We start from the raw sequence: 18,144 nt of genomic DNA on the forward strand, positions 1-18,144 counted from the left end.
TAAGAAAAGTGTGCAAAGCAAGTCGGAACTAAACGCTTGAATGAGAGGTGAGAGCTTGACAGGCACATCGATATGAGGGATGATAAGTGAGGCAACTTTCCTCATCATTTCCCTGCTTGCTAATCACAATGGATATAGTCAGGTCTGCAGTGTATGACATCGTAGTTGGCCCATGGTAGCGTTTGCAGTTTCCCGTGATAACAAAATGGTGCCAAGATCAGACCAATAGCTGCGTAGTTTGATTTCATCCACTCTAGCTGTCGGATATGAATGCACTGAAACCAGAAACTCTTTAATTTGGGTCCTCTTGTCCGTTTCATATGCCCTGGCTCAGCACGTGACCCGCTTTTTACCGCATAGCTACAGTTTGCCCTGTCCCATGCACGCCTCCCATCCTTCGGCATGTTCAGGCCCCGTTATCTCAAAGCATCATTCACTCCATAATTCCACGTCCTCCTTAGTTTCCTCCCTTTTCCCTTATTTTTCCGCTTCTGAAATGTATATCCTCTTATTCATCCCCTCCGTATGTCCAGACCATTTCAGTACACACTCTTTCACCTCTCTCATACATACTCTACGTATTACCAAATTCTCTTATACCCTATCATTTCTCATTCGACCAACCGTCCTCGCACAACAAAGTCGTTCACAACGATTTAATTTCCAACACATCCATCCTGTTCCTTACTTTCGTTTAGTTTATTTTCCCCCTAAGGTTCATGCCTCACATCCCATACTCTACCTTCAGGGGTTACTATGACACCAGACATATCCATCTTTGCCCTCACAGATGGTATAACTTCTCTTTCCACACACTCATTAGTGTACTTAGCGGTGTCACCCATCCAATGATCATCAGTTATATCGATGCTAGGATAAAAGAGTCTTATGCCAAATCGATGGCGTTTGCTGTACATGATAAAGTATATAGAACTAGATTCCTTGTCCAATAATTGCGGTTTATTTGCCAAAAGAAAACTCTGTGGTGACAGCAAGAAACACAAACATTCCCTCTACACAGGTATCTACCCACGTGTGTAATCTTGATTGTTCAGTCGGTTGGTTTCATCTGAACAAGTTCAGGGTCTAGATATTTCTCAAAGGTAGATTCGCCCAGGTTAGTGACCATATCCTGATCCAAAATGGCGTCTTTAACCCTTCCCATACTTACGTGATGGTCTCTCGTGGTAATGGTGTCCGCTGTAGATGTAGCTTCAGCTGTGATGAACGCAGAAAACATTTCTCATGACACACATACATTATGTCGTAGTGTAAAGTGTTAGTTGGCAAGTATTAGAAACGCCATAGTAATCGTTATTAGGTGGGAGAGTTAAGGAAAGGGCAGGAGGCTAGGGGGTGGGAGATGGAGAGTGAAGGTATGGGGCGTTGGACGTGGAGTGTAGGGGGTGGAGAGTGACGGAAGAAAAGGGAGGCGGAAAGGGTGGGGTATGAAAAGAGGAGGGTTAGGGAAGGAGGATAGTGGGTATTGGATGGAAAGGGGGGTGGTTGAGGGAAGGATGGCATGGAGATGGAAGGGGCAGAGTTTGCAAGGGTTGTGTTTGATCTCGTGTTTGATAATTTGCAGATGTGTTGTTGTCTTGCTTTTCTTGTCTTTTTTTGTTGTTCTTGCTTTTAAAACTTCCCGTAATATTGCCTGATGTATTGGAATACATAATTCATCTGTGATTTGTTTCCCGAACGTCATCGCTTTTATGTACAGACAGGCAAGTAACCCCGCTCACACGTTTCAACCTAAGTCCACTTGTAAGGAGAAGCAGTCAGTCCTCTTTGCTTTTCATTCCTCTCACTGCTTTAGCATCATCTGCAAACATAGTCAGTTAGGAGTTCATATCCCTACTATGAGCTCTGGCCAGCTTCTTGGTAAGCTAACTGAGCAGTATAAGAGATTCGTTAAGAGAGAACATCAGCAAGATACTGCTATATGGTGAATTGGCTATTATATTCAGTGAAACATGATATATTAATTAATTATACTTAATTGCCGTCTCCCACGTCAGGGAGGTAGCGCAAGGAAGCAGATGAGGAATGGCCCAACCCACCCAAAAGTTATATTTCGTACAAGTGATTCAGTGGTTGTTGTTCTCTGACAGTTTGCATATGTAAGGCGCTTAAACTTCAGAACAATTGTTGTTGTTTAAAAGCCACACTTGTGAGTTGTCCACGCTGACGATGCCTTCGTTCACAGCCTTCCTGACGAGTCCCGGGTGGCTAGTTTGATGTTTTTTTGCAAGTTTGGTTGTGATGGCTGCTGAGAGACACGAAGAGAGCCAACAAGGAAGACACACTCCCGTCTAACGGTGAGGGAGAGAAAAATAAACCAGTCTTCTGTCAAACTAGTCAAGAACTGTTCAGAATTGAAGAAAAGGTGCAAGTGATTTTTCGAAAAAAAAAAAGCATCCACATCACTGACCAGCATTGAGGAGACAGATGTCTAACAACGAACTTGATCTCTAAGGTGCTCATATGATTGCCTAAGACCCAGTCCTGTAATGCGAAGAACTGACACCAAACGGTTGACTTGACGCAGGTAAGGAGATCAAGGTACGAGTAACTTTCTAGGAGACAGAAGACAGGTAGATGAGAATGACTGACTGGTGGTAGCTCGCTAATCTTACAAGTGAGTTTATGAGTATTTGCTGCACCACATCACTAATGACATGTGCACAGACTTTAAGATGCATTGGAAGACACGTTGGTTCCAGATACGCATTCACAGTATTAAGTTCTCACACACACACACACACACACACATACACACACACACACACACACACACACACACACACACACACACACACACACACACACACATTTGAAATTGATGAAACCAATGAAAGATTATTATTAGGAGTAATATATACAGACCCCACCAAGATTAGATAGTCTGAGGGGGGAAATTTTTATGGGACGAAATTTGGAAGGCATGTGATGAAAATGTGTGTATTCCAGGTGACTTCAACTTTATTACAATTAACTGGGAAGATGATGCGGGAGATGTTGAGTCAGAGGAATTTATGGGAGACAGTCCAAGATTGTTTTCTGTCACAACACATTTCCGAGGGGGAGGGTGATAACATTTTATATTTGTTACTGACAAATGCAAATAACTCTATAGATGAAGTTGAGGTAGGAGGACAGTGGAATGTTCGTTCCCGACTTTCGTAAGGCCAACTTTGCGGAGCTACGCACGTAGATAACTTGCTTATGTTGGTTGGTTGGAAGCAGATGAAGGTGGGGTGAGGTCAGACGACCAATCAGTGAAGGTGGTGTGGGATTAGGGCGTGGCTGACAGAAAACACAGGGTGTGCATCACTGGAGTTACATCGGCCTGAGGCTATGTAACCTGTGGTGTTCCTTAGGAGTAAGTCTTGGGCCGCTCCTGTTCGTTAAATAGATTAACGATTAAATTTGCCGATGATTCAAAAATAGGGGCCGTAATTGTGCTGAAATGGTTTGGACATATGGAGAGATTGAAAAGAGGTTGACAAGGAAGACAAATGTGTCGAAAGTGGAGGAGACAGGGAGAAGAAGGAAGACAAAACTGTAGATGGAAGGAAGTAGTGAAAAAGAATTTGAGTGCTTGGGGGACTCTTTTTTTTTTTTTTTTTTAGTGCTTGTCGGGCTATTCCAGTGTGTATGTGCTTTGTCTGTATTATATTTGTCGGGGGTGTAGGGGTCTGTGAGTAAAATTCAGTGAAGTGTGAGGTAGGGGTTAGTGGCTAGAGTGGCTAGTGCTGTTGTATGGAAATGAGTGTCCAGCAAGACGAAATGGGACTGTATTGGGAAAAATCCTTCTATTCATTTATGTCAAGTGTCTATGGTTACTAAGTAATATCTTCTTACTGTCACTTTTGATTAGATCAAACATACTAAGGTAGCATGAACTAATATGACAGTATTCTCAAGCTTATCATGCCTTAACTTGTTGTCATATATAACTCGAGCAGCCAAACTGAGCCGAAAAATAGTCTTAACGTGATGTAATCCGAAACAGCCCTGTGGATCATAACCTTTCGGTAGTCTCACGCGATTTCCCCCCATAGTGAGCTAGTAAACTACCTTCCTCACCTCTGCCTGTGAAACGGTTCCAGCCCGGACACACACCTTCGCTAAGATATGTGGGTTCTAGATCATCATAGCTTGTGCGGTACGCGCACTGGTGGTATGATTAAAGAAGAAAAAAAAAAGATACCAAAGCGTTCCTCCCCTTTCCCCTTGACCTTAATTTCTAAAGTCTAAGAGATAACAAATATATCATCATTGATGGGATAGTTCACAATCGTGACTGGTGTTCCGGAGAAGCACTTACGTCGACACTCTGTCCCATGATGACGGAGATGATGGTGACCCAGTGAAAGGCCGAGAAGGTGTTGGGACCTTCATCGAACGCATTGAGGTAGAGTCTTCCGTCCTGGTTGCGACTACGGGCGTTGTCGGGTTCTGAGGGACTGGCCTTGTGCTGTTCTACTGTTTAGGGTCCTGGTGAGGAGGGTTTGAGGTCGCTATCGCACGTGCGTTGCCAAGAGGCAACCACACCTAAGGCTTTTCAGGGGTGTTGGAACCCGTGTTAGCCCACACACAGAGTTGGTGTGGGGGTCATTGTGACATATATATATATATATATATATATATATATATATATATATATATATATATATATATATAACCAGCAGACACAGGTGGGCCAAGAGGCCGCGTAGCACTGACGTCTCTTTTCTTCCTTGATCCTCAGGATGCTCTCCAGCCTGGAGTCTTCCCGTGTTGATGTCTTCCGCTCAGGTGATCGCCCTCTCCAGATAAGACGAAGAAAAGAAATAAAAAAGAAAGAGGAAAAAAAGCTATCACTGCGGATACAGGTAAAGTAGATATATATTTTTTCAAAAACCTGTTGACAAAGCTTTTTAGAAAACGATGTCATTTCAAAGTCAGACTGTACAATATTGCACCCATTTCAGAAAAGGCTCTTATACTTCATTAATCTGTGAGATTAATAGCAATGATTCCGGCACGTACCGAATTATGTTTGTTCTTCGTAAATTCACCCCTTCATATATATATATATATATATATATATATATATATATATATATATATATATATATATATATATATATATATATATATATATATAAATATGCAAGAATTCTTGCATGAGTTGCGAAAAAACTCTTGCAATTTGGAAATCTCCCGCGAAGATTTGCACACCCACTGTGAAAAAATGGCTGGTACCCAAATAGTTTGGATATTCTCTTTTGCCCACTGTGGATGGCCTGTTCATTGACCGTGGAGAATTCCTAAACCGACTGTGGAAAGCTCGCGCTCTCATTACCACACTTGCCTGCTCTCTCTCTCTCTCTCTCTCTCTCTCTCTCTCTCTCTCTCTCTCTCTCTCTCTCTCTCTCTCTCTCTCTCTCTCTCTCTCTCCAAGGTTCCTCCACTGAGATGAAGTTAGAAAACAGAATGCATACATCTACACCTCCGTCTTTTTAGAATAGAGAGAAGGAGGTGGATGGAGAAGAGGGCCAATCTATGGCAAACGGCGAAGATGGGGAGTAGTTATAAAATCTGGTATATCTTCTCCCATGAATATTAACTCTTAGGTCGGCTGCCACTCCTACTGGCAGCCTCTCACTACAAACCCATCTCGGTTGTACATTAAATACACACAGCTACTTCATGTCATCACCTGGTCTTGCTTTCAGTTTCCCTGAGGTACTGCATTGAACAGTAATTGGCACACGTGCGATACTCGGTCTGGAAAAAGAAAGAGAGAAGAGAAAATTATCATAGTTACAAATAACCCTCCTTACTTGAGGGAACGCCCTGTGTTACATTTTATAGAATCGACTATTCTAATATGGGTAACAAAATCATTTTTAATGATGCTGATGTGTTCAGTTCTTTACCCACCAGCCGTTGAAGGTTTGAGGTTAATCCACGCGCGGAATTTGTGATTCATTTATCGTAGTTGATGAATTAAAAAAAAAAAGGTCATCTCATGAGAGATCTTGCCAATAAACCCTCTCGTATGCTTCATGAACTTAGGCCTCGACATAATCAACCTCTGTATTTTCAAAGTCTTATAACTAGGTAAGATTGCGCAGGTGACTGACCCATTGCATGGACCAGCGTCTTGGGCTTGTTGGGGCGATGGATGGCCAGGTAGTAGACAGGAAGAGCTGAAGCGATGATGACCAAGGCCATCACAATCTCCATCGGCCGATCTATTACCGGGAACACCGTCAGGAACACCGAGGTGATGAAGTACAGGATTGGGAAGCAGAGCCACACCTGCGGGAAGGGAGACACCGATAGAAGCGAGACGGACCTCAAACTCATCATTATGATTCAGTCACTTTGCGCCAGAGTTCAGTGTGTGACGAAAGTCACGTTAAGAAGGACAAACAGTTTGATGGGTTCCCACCTTTCCTCAGACTTCGTTCTGTTCATCTGACTCTTAAATTTCTTTCGGTTCCCGGTTGAGAACCATTACAACACCGGTATGCACGTAGAAGCAAAAAGAAGAAGAAAAAAAAAGAGAATTACTATGGGTCACCTTGAAGGGTCTGTGGCGCTCCGGTTGCTTGATCCGGAACCAGAAGAAAGTACTGTGGCTCAAGAGACCGATTAAGTTCCCGGAGAAGCCGGTGTAGTTGATCAGCACTCTGACGTCCGAGGTGATGAACATGGTCATGGAGATGCAGGCCTAGAATTCAGAAACTGGAGAGTAATTGCAGTAGACAAGGGGATGGCAGTTCAGACCCGACAGCGATTCCATTGTCTTAGGCCAAAGGTGTCGGTATCTAATGTCGATTCATTCTCGGGTGCCTAAAATAAGGTTTGACAAATGAAGGAGTTTCGCTTCACTTACTCACTATGTTTACATTCGTTAAAGTCAGAGGTACTTTTTGCAGTTCGATCACATTCTGCTTATGTTTTCACTGAGGTGAGATCACCAGGTATTCTACATCTACGAAACCTGGCAGAGTGGATTGAGTACGCTATCGGCAGAAACGTTTTAGCGAATCAGTCTTATCAGATGTCATAACCATTAATAGGTATTCTGTAGCAGTTCCCATTGTTGTGATGTTGCTGATGATTAATTAGAGCACGACTACGCATTCTACGGTCTTGTACAACACCTCTTGTTTCGCGAGAAAGATTATGAAAAAAAAAAAAATGGGTTTCTGAGACATGTCAGGCCTCTAAAATGGTCTAATTTGCAGGGAACCTCTTAAAGCATGTTCATGTTACGCTCAGGAACGTGGTAAACTAATACCCACAAATGACTAACCATGAAAACAAGAGAAGTGATGGGGGTGTAGTTATGGGCGTGGACGAGAGTGAGCACCTTCGGGAGATGACCGCGTCTTGCGCTGACGAAGAGCACCCTGGACGATTCAAAGATGGAGCCGTTGAGGCTCCCGCCTGTTGAACAGGCCACGGAGATTGGGATTATCCACGCCATCACACCTAGAACAAGATTGCCGAAGGTCTGTGGACACAAAGGGCGTGAGTTACTCCTTCTGCAGGAGAGGATGTTTTGGGTTCTGGTGGTGATTATATGTTTACACAAACGGGTACCTGGCATAGGCTGTGTGTGTGTGTGTGTTTGCACACGTATAAAAGTAAAGATATGTCACATATATACAAGGGTAAGAGACTGGGGAAACACGCCTGTAAATCCTTTACCCCGTTAAGCAGTCATCACACGAAGTCAAAATGTTAAGACTCTAGTCTTTCTACTCATTACATTCACCATCATCAACCCATGTGCCGTTTGTCACAACATATCTCGCAACGTTGAACACCCTCGCAACGGGGGATATGCACATGTAGGTGGAGCGCGTGTGTATAGTCTTTGAATTATCATCATGAACACTTGAAGATGATCAGGAGTGTGCAATATGTTACGATGACGTTGGCGGCGTTAATGACCCTAACAACTGATAGCCATAAAGGCCCAGATGACCAAAAGCCACAGCGACGACCCATCCCAGTTCACAAAGCACAAAGAAAGACATAGAAACTAATCATTCAGATTATATCCAAGTCTAATCTCTCCGGTACACACACACACACACACACACACACACACACACACACACACACAATACTAAACACACCCACAGCGTCCAATGATCGTGTAATGCACTGTATCATATCACAACCACCACCACCACATCATCATCATTATAAACACCACCACCTCAGGTACTCACCACAGCCAGAGCAGTGGAAGATAACATCTGCTGTGTGCTCAGCACTGCGAAGTAGGCGACATTGGTGAGGATGTAGACCACAGTGATGAAGACGAGTGAAATGGCAATGGCCAGAGGCATGTTCCTGACGCAAAGGAAAACGGGAAATGATTAACCCTCTGTCGTATGACCCAGACGGAAAAACAGAATGGGATAAAGGTCCCAAGGATAGTTGGAGTGGGTGGGTGGGGGTTGGGGGTGGGTGGGGGGGTTAACACAAGTCTGCTTGACTAAAGTACATTCTAACATACGCCGTATTTTGTGATTCGTACGTCAGACTACAGTGTGCCACCTCATTTTATTGATGTGTGTGTGTGTGTGTGTGTGTGTGTGTGTGTGTGTGTGTGTGTTGCTGCATATATACATACAATAGTAACTGCATTACACTTTTATCATTCGCCCACATGTCCCGCGTCAAAGCTGGAAGCCTCCGGCAATTTAGGAGAGCTTTTTTCGCGTGTTTGCAAAAGCTCGTCCCCCTTTTAAACTGATCCAGGCAATTTTCTTTTTGTTTATATCAAGACAATATAGATATTTTTTTGTGTGTTTGTGTGTCATATTCTACATACCTGCACGGGTTCTTCACTTCCTCCATGATGGAATTGAGAGAGCTCCTGAAATACGATTGGTATGATTAGAATATAATCATTCAGACTTTGGGAGGATTAATCTTTTAAGTTGTCAACAATATCCTTCTCTCTCTCTCTCTCTCTCTCTCTCTCTCTCTCTCTCTCTCTCTCTCTCTCTCTCTCTCTCTCTCTCTCTCTCTCTCTCTCTCTCTCTCTCTCTCTCTCTCTTCCTTACCATCCGCTATAGGCGAAACCTGTGTGGTAGAAAGCTGTGGCTAGGAGGCTCGGGTCCCAGTTGGTGCCAGCCATTGGGTCATCGAAGTTCTTGGAGCGCCCCCGTGCCAGATGGTTCAAACCTACGACAATGATCATGATGAGGGCCAGCACCTTCGTGAAGGCAAGCACGTCCTGTACCGTCGTGGCCCACTTCACCTTCTTCGTGTTGATCCACGTCAGCAGAACTGGAAAGACGTGTGTAATGCCACAGAAACATTAGGCATGGGCGGGGAGGGGACGTCCTGAATAATGCTTAAGATTAATTAGCATTCATTAGTCATCACAAAAACGTAAATTACATATAATCCTGCGCAAAATTTCGTGATGAGTTTTTAGGATTATAGGGATATCGCATCATAATCGGGAGGGCACATGTGAGGCTCAGACAAGGTAGTAGAGCCGGGAAAGCTGAGGGTACTGTTACAGAAACCATCACCATAATTTGGCACCACATAAGCTGTATTACCCATGCGTCAAAATGCCAGCGATAGTCACATATAAGTGATGGGTGGGTGGGAATATCTTCACGCTCGCTGCCAAGAGATTCCCAAACCTTGTCACACAGACAGAACTGACCAGCTCACAAATATTTGGTGTGGATTGTGTGGGTCATCTACAGAGGGAAATATATGTGTGTGTGCTGCTCTCTGTGAACACTGACTGAAACAGGGCTAGTTTGGAAAAAAAAAAAGATATATTTTTCTTCACACAAGAATGATGGCGTCCAAAAATTTATTTTTCCCCCCTTTTCCGTAAATGAAGAAACTCATACCCGCGATGATTTGTGTGAGGCGTTGAAGTTCACAATCCCTCGACATACAGAGTCCATAATTGTGTTTTCAGAATGTATCTGGAAAGGTCATGTGAGGTCGAGAAATGTGGATAAAAACAGCTTTTCATTTCACAATATTAATAATCTTTAGTCATGATATTCGTCATGATTTGATGATAATTGATAATCTTGAGTTATGATATTCATTATTTGATGGTAATAAGAAGAGGGAAATCTTTTTTTAAAGCTAAGTTTGGTTTTTGTTTTCTTAACCATACTCTCACAGGACGACTGATGATTCTGGATGTTACTGAACTGTGTGACCTGTACTGTGTATGGTGAGAGCATACCCTTATATCATGAGCCATATACTCACAATACATCCATATGTTTACAGAATAACAATATTATAGCACACACACACACACACACACACACACACACACACACACACACACACACACACACACACACACAACAACAACTGACCAAAATATTTCCACAATGTGCGTGTATACCAAGGAGCTCTGACCTGGCGCCCATACAGTACTTCATACACAATATATATATATATATATATATATATATATATATATATATATATATATATATATATATATATCTTTTTTCTTTCATACTATTCGCCATTTCCCGCGTTAGCGAGGTAGCGTTAAGAAAAGAGGACTGGGCCTTTGAGGGAATATCCTCACCTGGCCACCTTGTCTGTTCCTTCTTTTGGAAAATCAAAAAAAAAAAAAAAAAACGAGAGGGGAGGATTTCCAGCCCCCCGCTCCCTCCCCTTTTAGTCGCCTTCTACGAGACGCAGGGAATACGTGGGAAGTATTCTTTCTCCCCTAACCCCAGGGATGATATATATACTCGTGCATAAGACACTCACGTATCAGGAGTATCCCAACAATCCGGAGGGCCGACTGTGGCGGTTCCTGGCAATCTGGGAAGAAAGGCTGAAGGATGTAGTGGGCGAAGGAGAGGGCCGCGATGGCTCTCGTTGCCGGGATGAAGATCACAACCCCCATCCAGACCTCTAGGAAGGCAGGGAAGGGGCCGTACGCCTCGTAGAGGTAGGTGATGCTCCCGCCACTCTTGGGAATCATTGTGCCTGCGGGAGGGGCAAGAGGAACGAAGATGAGGAGTCACGACGCAGCGGCTCTGTCGTTTTTTTTTTTTCTCTCTTCTTTAAGAGAGCCAATGGTGGACTGTATTGATGGCTCTCTCCTGTATTGGGAAGAGGATAGCACAACCTGTTCATGGTAGGCAATAGCGTTCACTTGATCTGCTCGTTATTTATTCCACAAATGGAATTCGAGAGATTAACAAACAATGCTTGACACACGGCGGTGCATGTTGCAGCAAATGCTCGCGAAAGAAGAAAAGAAAAAAGAAAAGAATTGATCTGCATCATATGAGGTTTCAGTCCGGAAGCCATAGTATATCTGTAAGGTAATTCCAAATTTGATTTGAGATTGGATTTGATTCAGATATCTAAAGATGATTCGATTCGAGAGCTGGTTCGTAATCGGATTTTAGATTTCCAGGGGCCCATATATGAGTATTGCATGCTTCCCACTGTGAAAACTTGCTTAATGTTGCTTTTTTGATATCAATGTAGTCTTAAGCAATAATAATGTTAGGGAAAGTTTTTTCAAAAGTTTTGTAAAGAGTGATTGACAATGGTCAAACTGGTAAGGTTCTCAGTATCAAGGTTAACCGGGAAATAGTGTTAGTTATGATCAAGGAAACATTGCCTTATTTATCCACCTCAAAGGATTTGGTCATGAAACTGACTGGAGCAGTGTTATGGCTCACAGTACCTCTGTAAGGAAGTGAAATATTGTTGAGTCGTCTCTTATGAAACAATATGAAACATATAAAACATACTATGAAACATAACATGAATCTCAGTGTTGGCTTATAAGAATCAGACAACATTATGAGTGAAAAAAATAATTTTGAATATCTTTCCCGCTTCAGAGTTTAAGTTGACTTTGTAACTTGAGAGAGGTGAGGGCGTCGAGGGTGACCTGTGCCTTAATCCCTTCACTTGTTCTTTATTTATTTGGTAGCCTCGCCTGGTGGCGGCTGGTATAATGTATTCTGGGTCTGCCCATCTGTACTCAGTCCTGACGATGTAAAATCAAATTCAAAATTGAATGGGAAACAGAAGACAAACTACCTTTTCTTGATGCGTTGATAACTAGAGATGCTGATTATTTGTCCTTTAAAATCTACAGGAAGCCTTCCTATAAAAATGTCTGTGTTTTTAAGAGCACTACAGATATGTGATCCCATAGACCTGGTGGACGAATGTAGTCATATAAGACGTATTTTTAGGCAGTTATGATATAGCAATTGGTTTGTGAGCAAAGGTTACTGGAAAGCTAGGAAGACATTTTATGCTTCTTGTAACAAAAATGTGACAAATAAGGATGTCTAAATATCTAGTGTTGCCCTATTCTCCCAACTTGGCTAATCTATGTTCTAATAAACAGTGCTTGTAATGTTGTTTTCCAGTACAATAACACTATCAGTAAGACCTTAATAAATAGTAGGCCAAATCATGCATGCAACAATTGGGAGTGTTTACGCCGTCAAATGCAAGACGTATATATATATATATATATATATATATATATATATATATATATATATATATATATATATATATATATATATATATATATATATAGTGGATAGTGAGAGATGGGTGATCATTGGTGCTTATACACCTGGCCATGAAAAGAAAGATCATGATGCGAGTGATTTGGGAACAGTTAAGTATGTCAGCAGATTTGGTGCACGGGACCGGGTGTGAGTGATGGGTGATTTAAATGCGAAGGTAAGTAGTGTGGCAGTTGAGGGTATAATTGGTGTGTACGGGGTGTTCAGTTTTATGAATGGAAATAGTGAAGAGCTTGTGGAGTTGTATGCTGAGAAAAGACTGGTGATTGGGAATACCTGGTTTAAAAAGAGAGATATACATAAGTGTACGTATGTGAGTAGAAGAGATGGTCAGTGGGCATGATTGGATTATGTATTTATGTAAATGTGCTGAGAGTGGCAGCTTGTGGGATGTGTGATTACTATCTCGTGGAGGCGAAGGTGAAGATTTGTGGAGGTTTTTGAAAAAGAGGAGACTATGTCGGAGAGACGAGAGTGGTGAGAGTAAGTGAATATTGAAAGGAGACTTGTGTGAAGAAATAACAGGAAAGATTGATTGTAGAATGGCAAAAGGTGAGAGGAAATGAAGTGAGAGGAGTGGGTAAAGAGTGGGATGTATTAAGGGAAGCAGTGATGGCATGTGCAAGAGGTATGTGGTATGCGAAATGAGAGGGGGGGGGGTGAGATTAAAAAGGATAGCGAGTAATGGGATGAAGAAGTAGGGTGTTAGTGAAAGGATAAAGAGAAGCGTTTGGGCGGTACTTACAAGGAAGGAGTGCAAATGGTTGGGAGTTGTATAAGAGAAAGCGAACGGCGGACAAGAAAAATATGTACATATATCAGAATATGTAATGTTCACATGTAAATCAACGTAAATTTTTTTTTTTCCATCAGTGCGGGCAAGAGAACAGATAGTGAACGGCGTAACCATTTAACAAGTGGTTACGCCATCCGCGTCATGATGTTTATTTTAGTGAATCTGCTTCAGATAACTAAAGATAACCAATACACACACACACACACACACACACACACACACAGTCTACCTGGGGTATATGAATAAGGCACGAGAAACACGCTTTCAGGTAGTTACTCACGTGCATAGAAAACCTCATGCCATACACCTGTACACACTTAAGCCTTCCCTTCCTCTTCGAACTATCGTTTCTCCTACGTCATATCTTCTTCCTCTCCTCTAACCACCCTATGAGAGAGAGAGAGAGAGAGAGAGAGAGAGAGAGAGAGAGAGAGAGAGAGAGAGAGAGAGAGAGAGAGAGAGAGAGAGATCTATATTCTACTTGAACTCAGAGAAGGCGGAGTAAAATGGTTCACAGATCCTCAAAAAGACAACCTAAAGGAAGGCCCCCCTGGTAACAGGCTCCCTCGATAGAACTGCAGCGGTCGATACTCACCTTGCAGTACACGTACAAGGCCAAGCCATGCTGAAGGTTGTTCACTTTCACTCCCAGTCCACCTGATCACGCTCGCGCGTCTCTCTCTCTCTCTCTCTCTCTCTCTCTCTCTCTCTCTCTCTCTCTCTCTCTCTCTCTCTCTCTCTCTCTCTCTCTCTCTCTCTCTCTCTCTCTCTCTCTCTCATGAAAAGAATGAGTGTAGGTTACGAGAGAGAAGTAAACTACCGGTAAAATGATCCCGACATTGTGAATTCGTGTTCGAAATCGGCGGGTCTTTGGTGTAACGTCCCTGAAAGTGTGTGTGATGTTCGCAACAGACAAAGGAAGGGGGAGGAAAGGAAACAAGAAGAAGAAAAGTATAAAGGTCAATGTTTGTATGTGTGTGTGTGTGTGTGTGTGTGTGTTTTCTACCGTGTTTCAAGGTACAGTCACTATGTGTTCTCAGCTTTATTTGTTAACTTTAATGATTTTGAAAAAGCATCCCTCAGAGCAACCCCTGTCCACATACCATGTAAGGGGAGAAAAGTCTTGACTCGTCGAGTCACATTACTGAATCTCACTGTCCACCTGCATTCCACTGGGATTAGTTAAGACCCGTCTCACTGCTGTCTTTGTGATTTTGATTATACTTAATCACCGTCTCCCGGGTTAGCGAAGTAGCGAAGCACTGCAAGGAAACACGAAGAGTGGTCGAACCCACCCACATACACGTGTATATACATAAACGCCCACACATGCACATATACGTACCTATACATTTCAACGAATACATACATATACATACATAGACATATACATATATACATATGTACATATTCATACTTGCTGTCTTCATCCATTCTCGTCGCCACCCTGCCATACATGAAATAGCATCCAACCCCCCCCCCCCCCCCTCTTCATTCAGCGAGGTAACGCTGGGAAAAGACAAAAAGGCCACGTTCGTTCACACTCAGTCTCTAGCTGCCATGTATAATGCACCGAAACCTCAGCTCCCTTTCCACATGCAGGCCCCACAGATCTTTCCGTGGTTTACCCCAGACGCTTCATATGCCCTGGTTCAATCAATTGACAGCACGTCGACCCCAGTATATCACACCGTTCCAATTCGCTCTGTTCCTTGCACGCCTTTCACTCTCCTGTATGTTCAGGCCCCGATCGTTCAAAATCTTTTTCACTCTATCCTTCCACCTCCAATTTGGTCTCCCGCTTCTCCTCGCCCCTCTACCTCTGACACATATATCCTCTTTGTCAATCTTTCCTCACTCATTCTCTCCATGCGACCAAACCATTTCAACATATCCTCTTCTGCTCTCTCAACCACACTCTTTTTATTACCACACGTCTCTTACCCTTTCATTACTTACTCGATCAAACCACCTCACACCACATATTGTTCTCAAACATTTCATTTCCAACTTATCTACCCTCCTCCGCAGAACCCTATCTATAGCCCATGCCTCGCAGCCATATAAAATTGTTGGAACCACTATTTCTTCAAACATACCCATTTTTGCTCTGCTAGATAACGTTCTTGCCTCTCACACATTCTTCAACGCTCCCAGAACCTTCGCCCCCTCCCAACCCTGTGACTGATTTACGCTTCCATGGTTCCATCCGCTGTTAGATCCACTCTCAGATTCTAAAAAACTTCACTTCCTCCATTTTTTCTCCATTCAAACTTACATCCCAATTAACTGAGCCAAATAATTACCTTGCTCTTTTCACATTTACTCTTAGCTTTCTTCTTTCACACACTTTACCAAACTCAGTCACCAAACTCTGCAGTCACCCGAATCAGCCACCAGTGATGTATCATCAATGAACAACAATTGACTCACTTCCCAAGCCCTCTCATCCAGAACAGACTGCATACTTGCCCCTCTCTCCAACACTTTTGCATTCGCCTCCTTAACCACCCCATCCATCAACAAATTAAACAACTATGGAGAAAGAGTACTTCCCAGGTATTCCTTGCGTGTCGTAGAAGGCGACTAAAAAGGGAGGGAGCAGGGGGCTGGAAATCCGCCCCTTCCTTTTTTTTTTTTACTTTTCCAAAAAAAAGGAACAGAGGAGGGGACCAAGTGAGGATATTCCCTATTAGGCTCAGTCTTCTAGGGGCGGATGCGGACTGACTGCTGTAACCTATGCGTTCGATCTTGGGCGACCTATGAGCGCCTCACGGTTAAGAACGGTGACGGCTGTATCACGGAGGTTATCAAGTTATATATATATATATATATATTTTTTGAATTATGTACATATTTATCCATTGGTATTCATCCTTCTGTGGACCGCCCTTCACCAAGGCACAGAATAAAGCAACATCAAACATGTGAAAATGAGATGGTTTTTAAGGGGAATAGACTATACGCTGTGATCTCATCTGTTCATTTTGCACTGGTTAGAACATATACTGAAGGGTATTGGACATATGTCACTTCGTGGGATACTAAGGGTAATGAATGATTATTGATTAATCTCATTTGAAGTGACTGTACATCTTACCTATGGGGAATTTGTGATTTCTCTTTCCAATGAAGATTAGTTTGTTGTCTTGTCATAAGCTACTATCAAAGTCGTCGTTATCCCCTTCCATGGCGCTGCTTTTGCTTTGATTAATGTGCTTGTGTTCGACGGTACTCGGCGATGTTACTGTGATCAATACAAGTACTCGTTTCACGGTGTCGCTGTTAACTACGATCGAGAAGGCTCATTGGTGTGAAAACATTGGTCAGGTTGGTTGATCACGACATTACTTACCTAACTCGGTGTAGGAGAGGGCACCCATCATTGCCAACAACCCTGTGGCCGCCCACATCACCAGGGACATCCCCACACTGCCCGTGTAATGGAAGACGGACCTCGGTGACACGAAGATACCGGTGCCGATGATGCTGCCCACAATGATCCCCACACAGTCCAGCAGCCCGAGCTCCCTCTTCAATCTAAGCCCAGTGCGGCTACTGTCGCTTTTCTTTTCACGATCATCTGAATTCTCCTGCGTGTGCCTCGGACTTTGCGTGTCTGGTTTCTCTGATTTCTCTTCTTTCTGTTCTTCAGTACGTTGGAAAAAACTTCGTATCTTTTTTCTGAGTGGCACAGGGGGATGATCGGTGTTTCCTACGTCAGGAGAGGTGGTGTCATTTGGGCTCTTTGAAGTTGTTGCATGTATGGTTTGCTCAGACATTGATCCTGCGTCGGTGCTAGGGAACTTCACGTTAGCTTTATCCTTCTGCTGAATGACGTCGGAACTCAGATGTCCTGCTGAGGGCGGATTATCCTTCCCTACATCCATGACGTCGGGTTTCCAGTTGGTTCCTTGGTGTCCGATATCTGCATGTAAGTTGCAAGCAATGGTTGGCTACCTCGCTAAGCTCTGTTCTTCATCTCCCCCCTATCCTCGTGAACGTGCCTCGTTTATGTGAAATCGGTGTTGGAGTCCTGCCAGCTGCATCGCTGCCTGGCGTAGGTTTCAGATGTTTAAGCGATTGCTTTTGTTTCATGGCCTTTCCTCCCATAGTTTTTCTTTCATGACATGTACGCCAATCCCGAGGTCACAGTCATCCATATGCATGTGTTTCTTATAGTTGGCATTGAATTTCATGCTCGCTTGTTGTTTGTGTTAGGCTTTGTTGAATATATGTTCACATATTTGTTGATAGGCAGCTTTGCATGAACAAGGTTAATCAATGTAAGGCTGCCAGACTTCACGTCTATCCATGAATTATTTGTTTTTTGATGTTTAGTTCTACATTTGGATTCCCTCAGAAGTAACATGAATGCACTTATATGAACGTCATCGACCTTTGTTAAGACTTGTCAAAATTCTGCTGGGTTTCTAAGAATAGAATCAGTCTCTCTCTCTCTCTCTCTCTCTCTCTCTCTCTCTCTCTCTCTCTCTCTGGAGAGAGTGAGTGTGGGCGAGCGTGGCGTTTTTTTTTTGTTGTTGTTTTTCCGGTGCTCCTCCCTAATGGGTTGGGGGGGGGGGTGGGGAGGGGGTTGCGATATTGTCTCCTGTGGGGCGGGTTGGCGTCGAGAACAGATGAAGGCAAGCGAGTATGAATATGTACATGTGTATATGTGTATATGTCTGTGTGTGTGCATTTATATATATGTATATGTGTATATGTTGTTCTGTTTATGTATATGTATGT

The 18,144-nt window shown here is 43.2% G+C and overlaps 1 protein-coding gene across 2 annotated transcripts; it reads right to left on the bottom strand.

Annotated features, from left to right (window-relative positions):
• Positions 1 to 5,592: 5,592 nt before the first annotated feature.
• LOC139752144 (Y+L amino acid transporter 2-like) lies at positions 5,593 to 17,389 on the bottom strand. Of its 2 annotated transcripts, XM_071668069.1 has the most exons (9): positions 16,751 to 17,389; positions 10,798 to 11,019; positions 9,087 to 9,312; positions 8,852 to 8,896; positions 8,244 to 8,367; positions 7,316 to 7,516; positions 6,578 to 6,727; positions 6,135 to 6,312; positions 5,593 to 5,775 (listed from the first exon to the last, which is right to left on the bottom strand). In XM_071668069.1, exons 1-9 carry the CDS (start codon positions 17,283 to 17,285, stop codon positions 5,720 to 5,722), a joined length of 1,737 nt encoding a protein of 578 aa, XP_071524170.1. In that variant the 5' UTR covers positions 17,286 to 17,389; the 3' UTR covers positions 5,593 to 5,719. The 2 variants fall into 2 exon arrangements, with proteins under 2 accessions (XP_071524170.1, XP_071524171.1); XM_071668070.1 differs by lacking the exon at positions 6,578 to 6,727.
• Between the last annotated feature and the right edge of the window lie 755 nt (positions 17,390 to 18,144).

This window comes from Panulirus ornatus, chromosome 12 (genome assembly GCF_036320965.1).
Source record: "Panulirus ornatus isolate Po-2019 chromosome 12, ASM3632096v1, whole genome shotgun sequence".
Classification (NCBI taxonomy): Eukaryota; Metazoa; Arthropoda; class Malacostraca; order Decapoda; family Palinuridae; genus Panulirus; species Panulirus ornatus.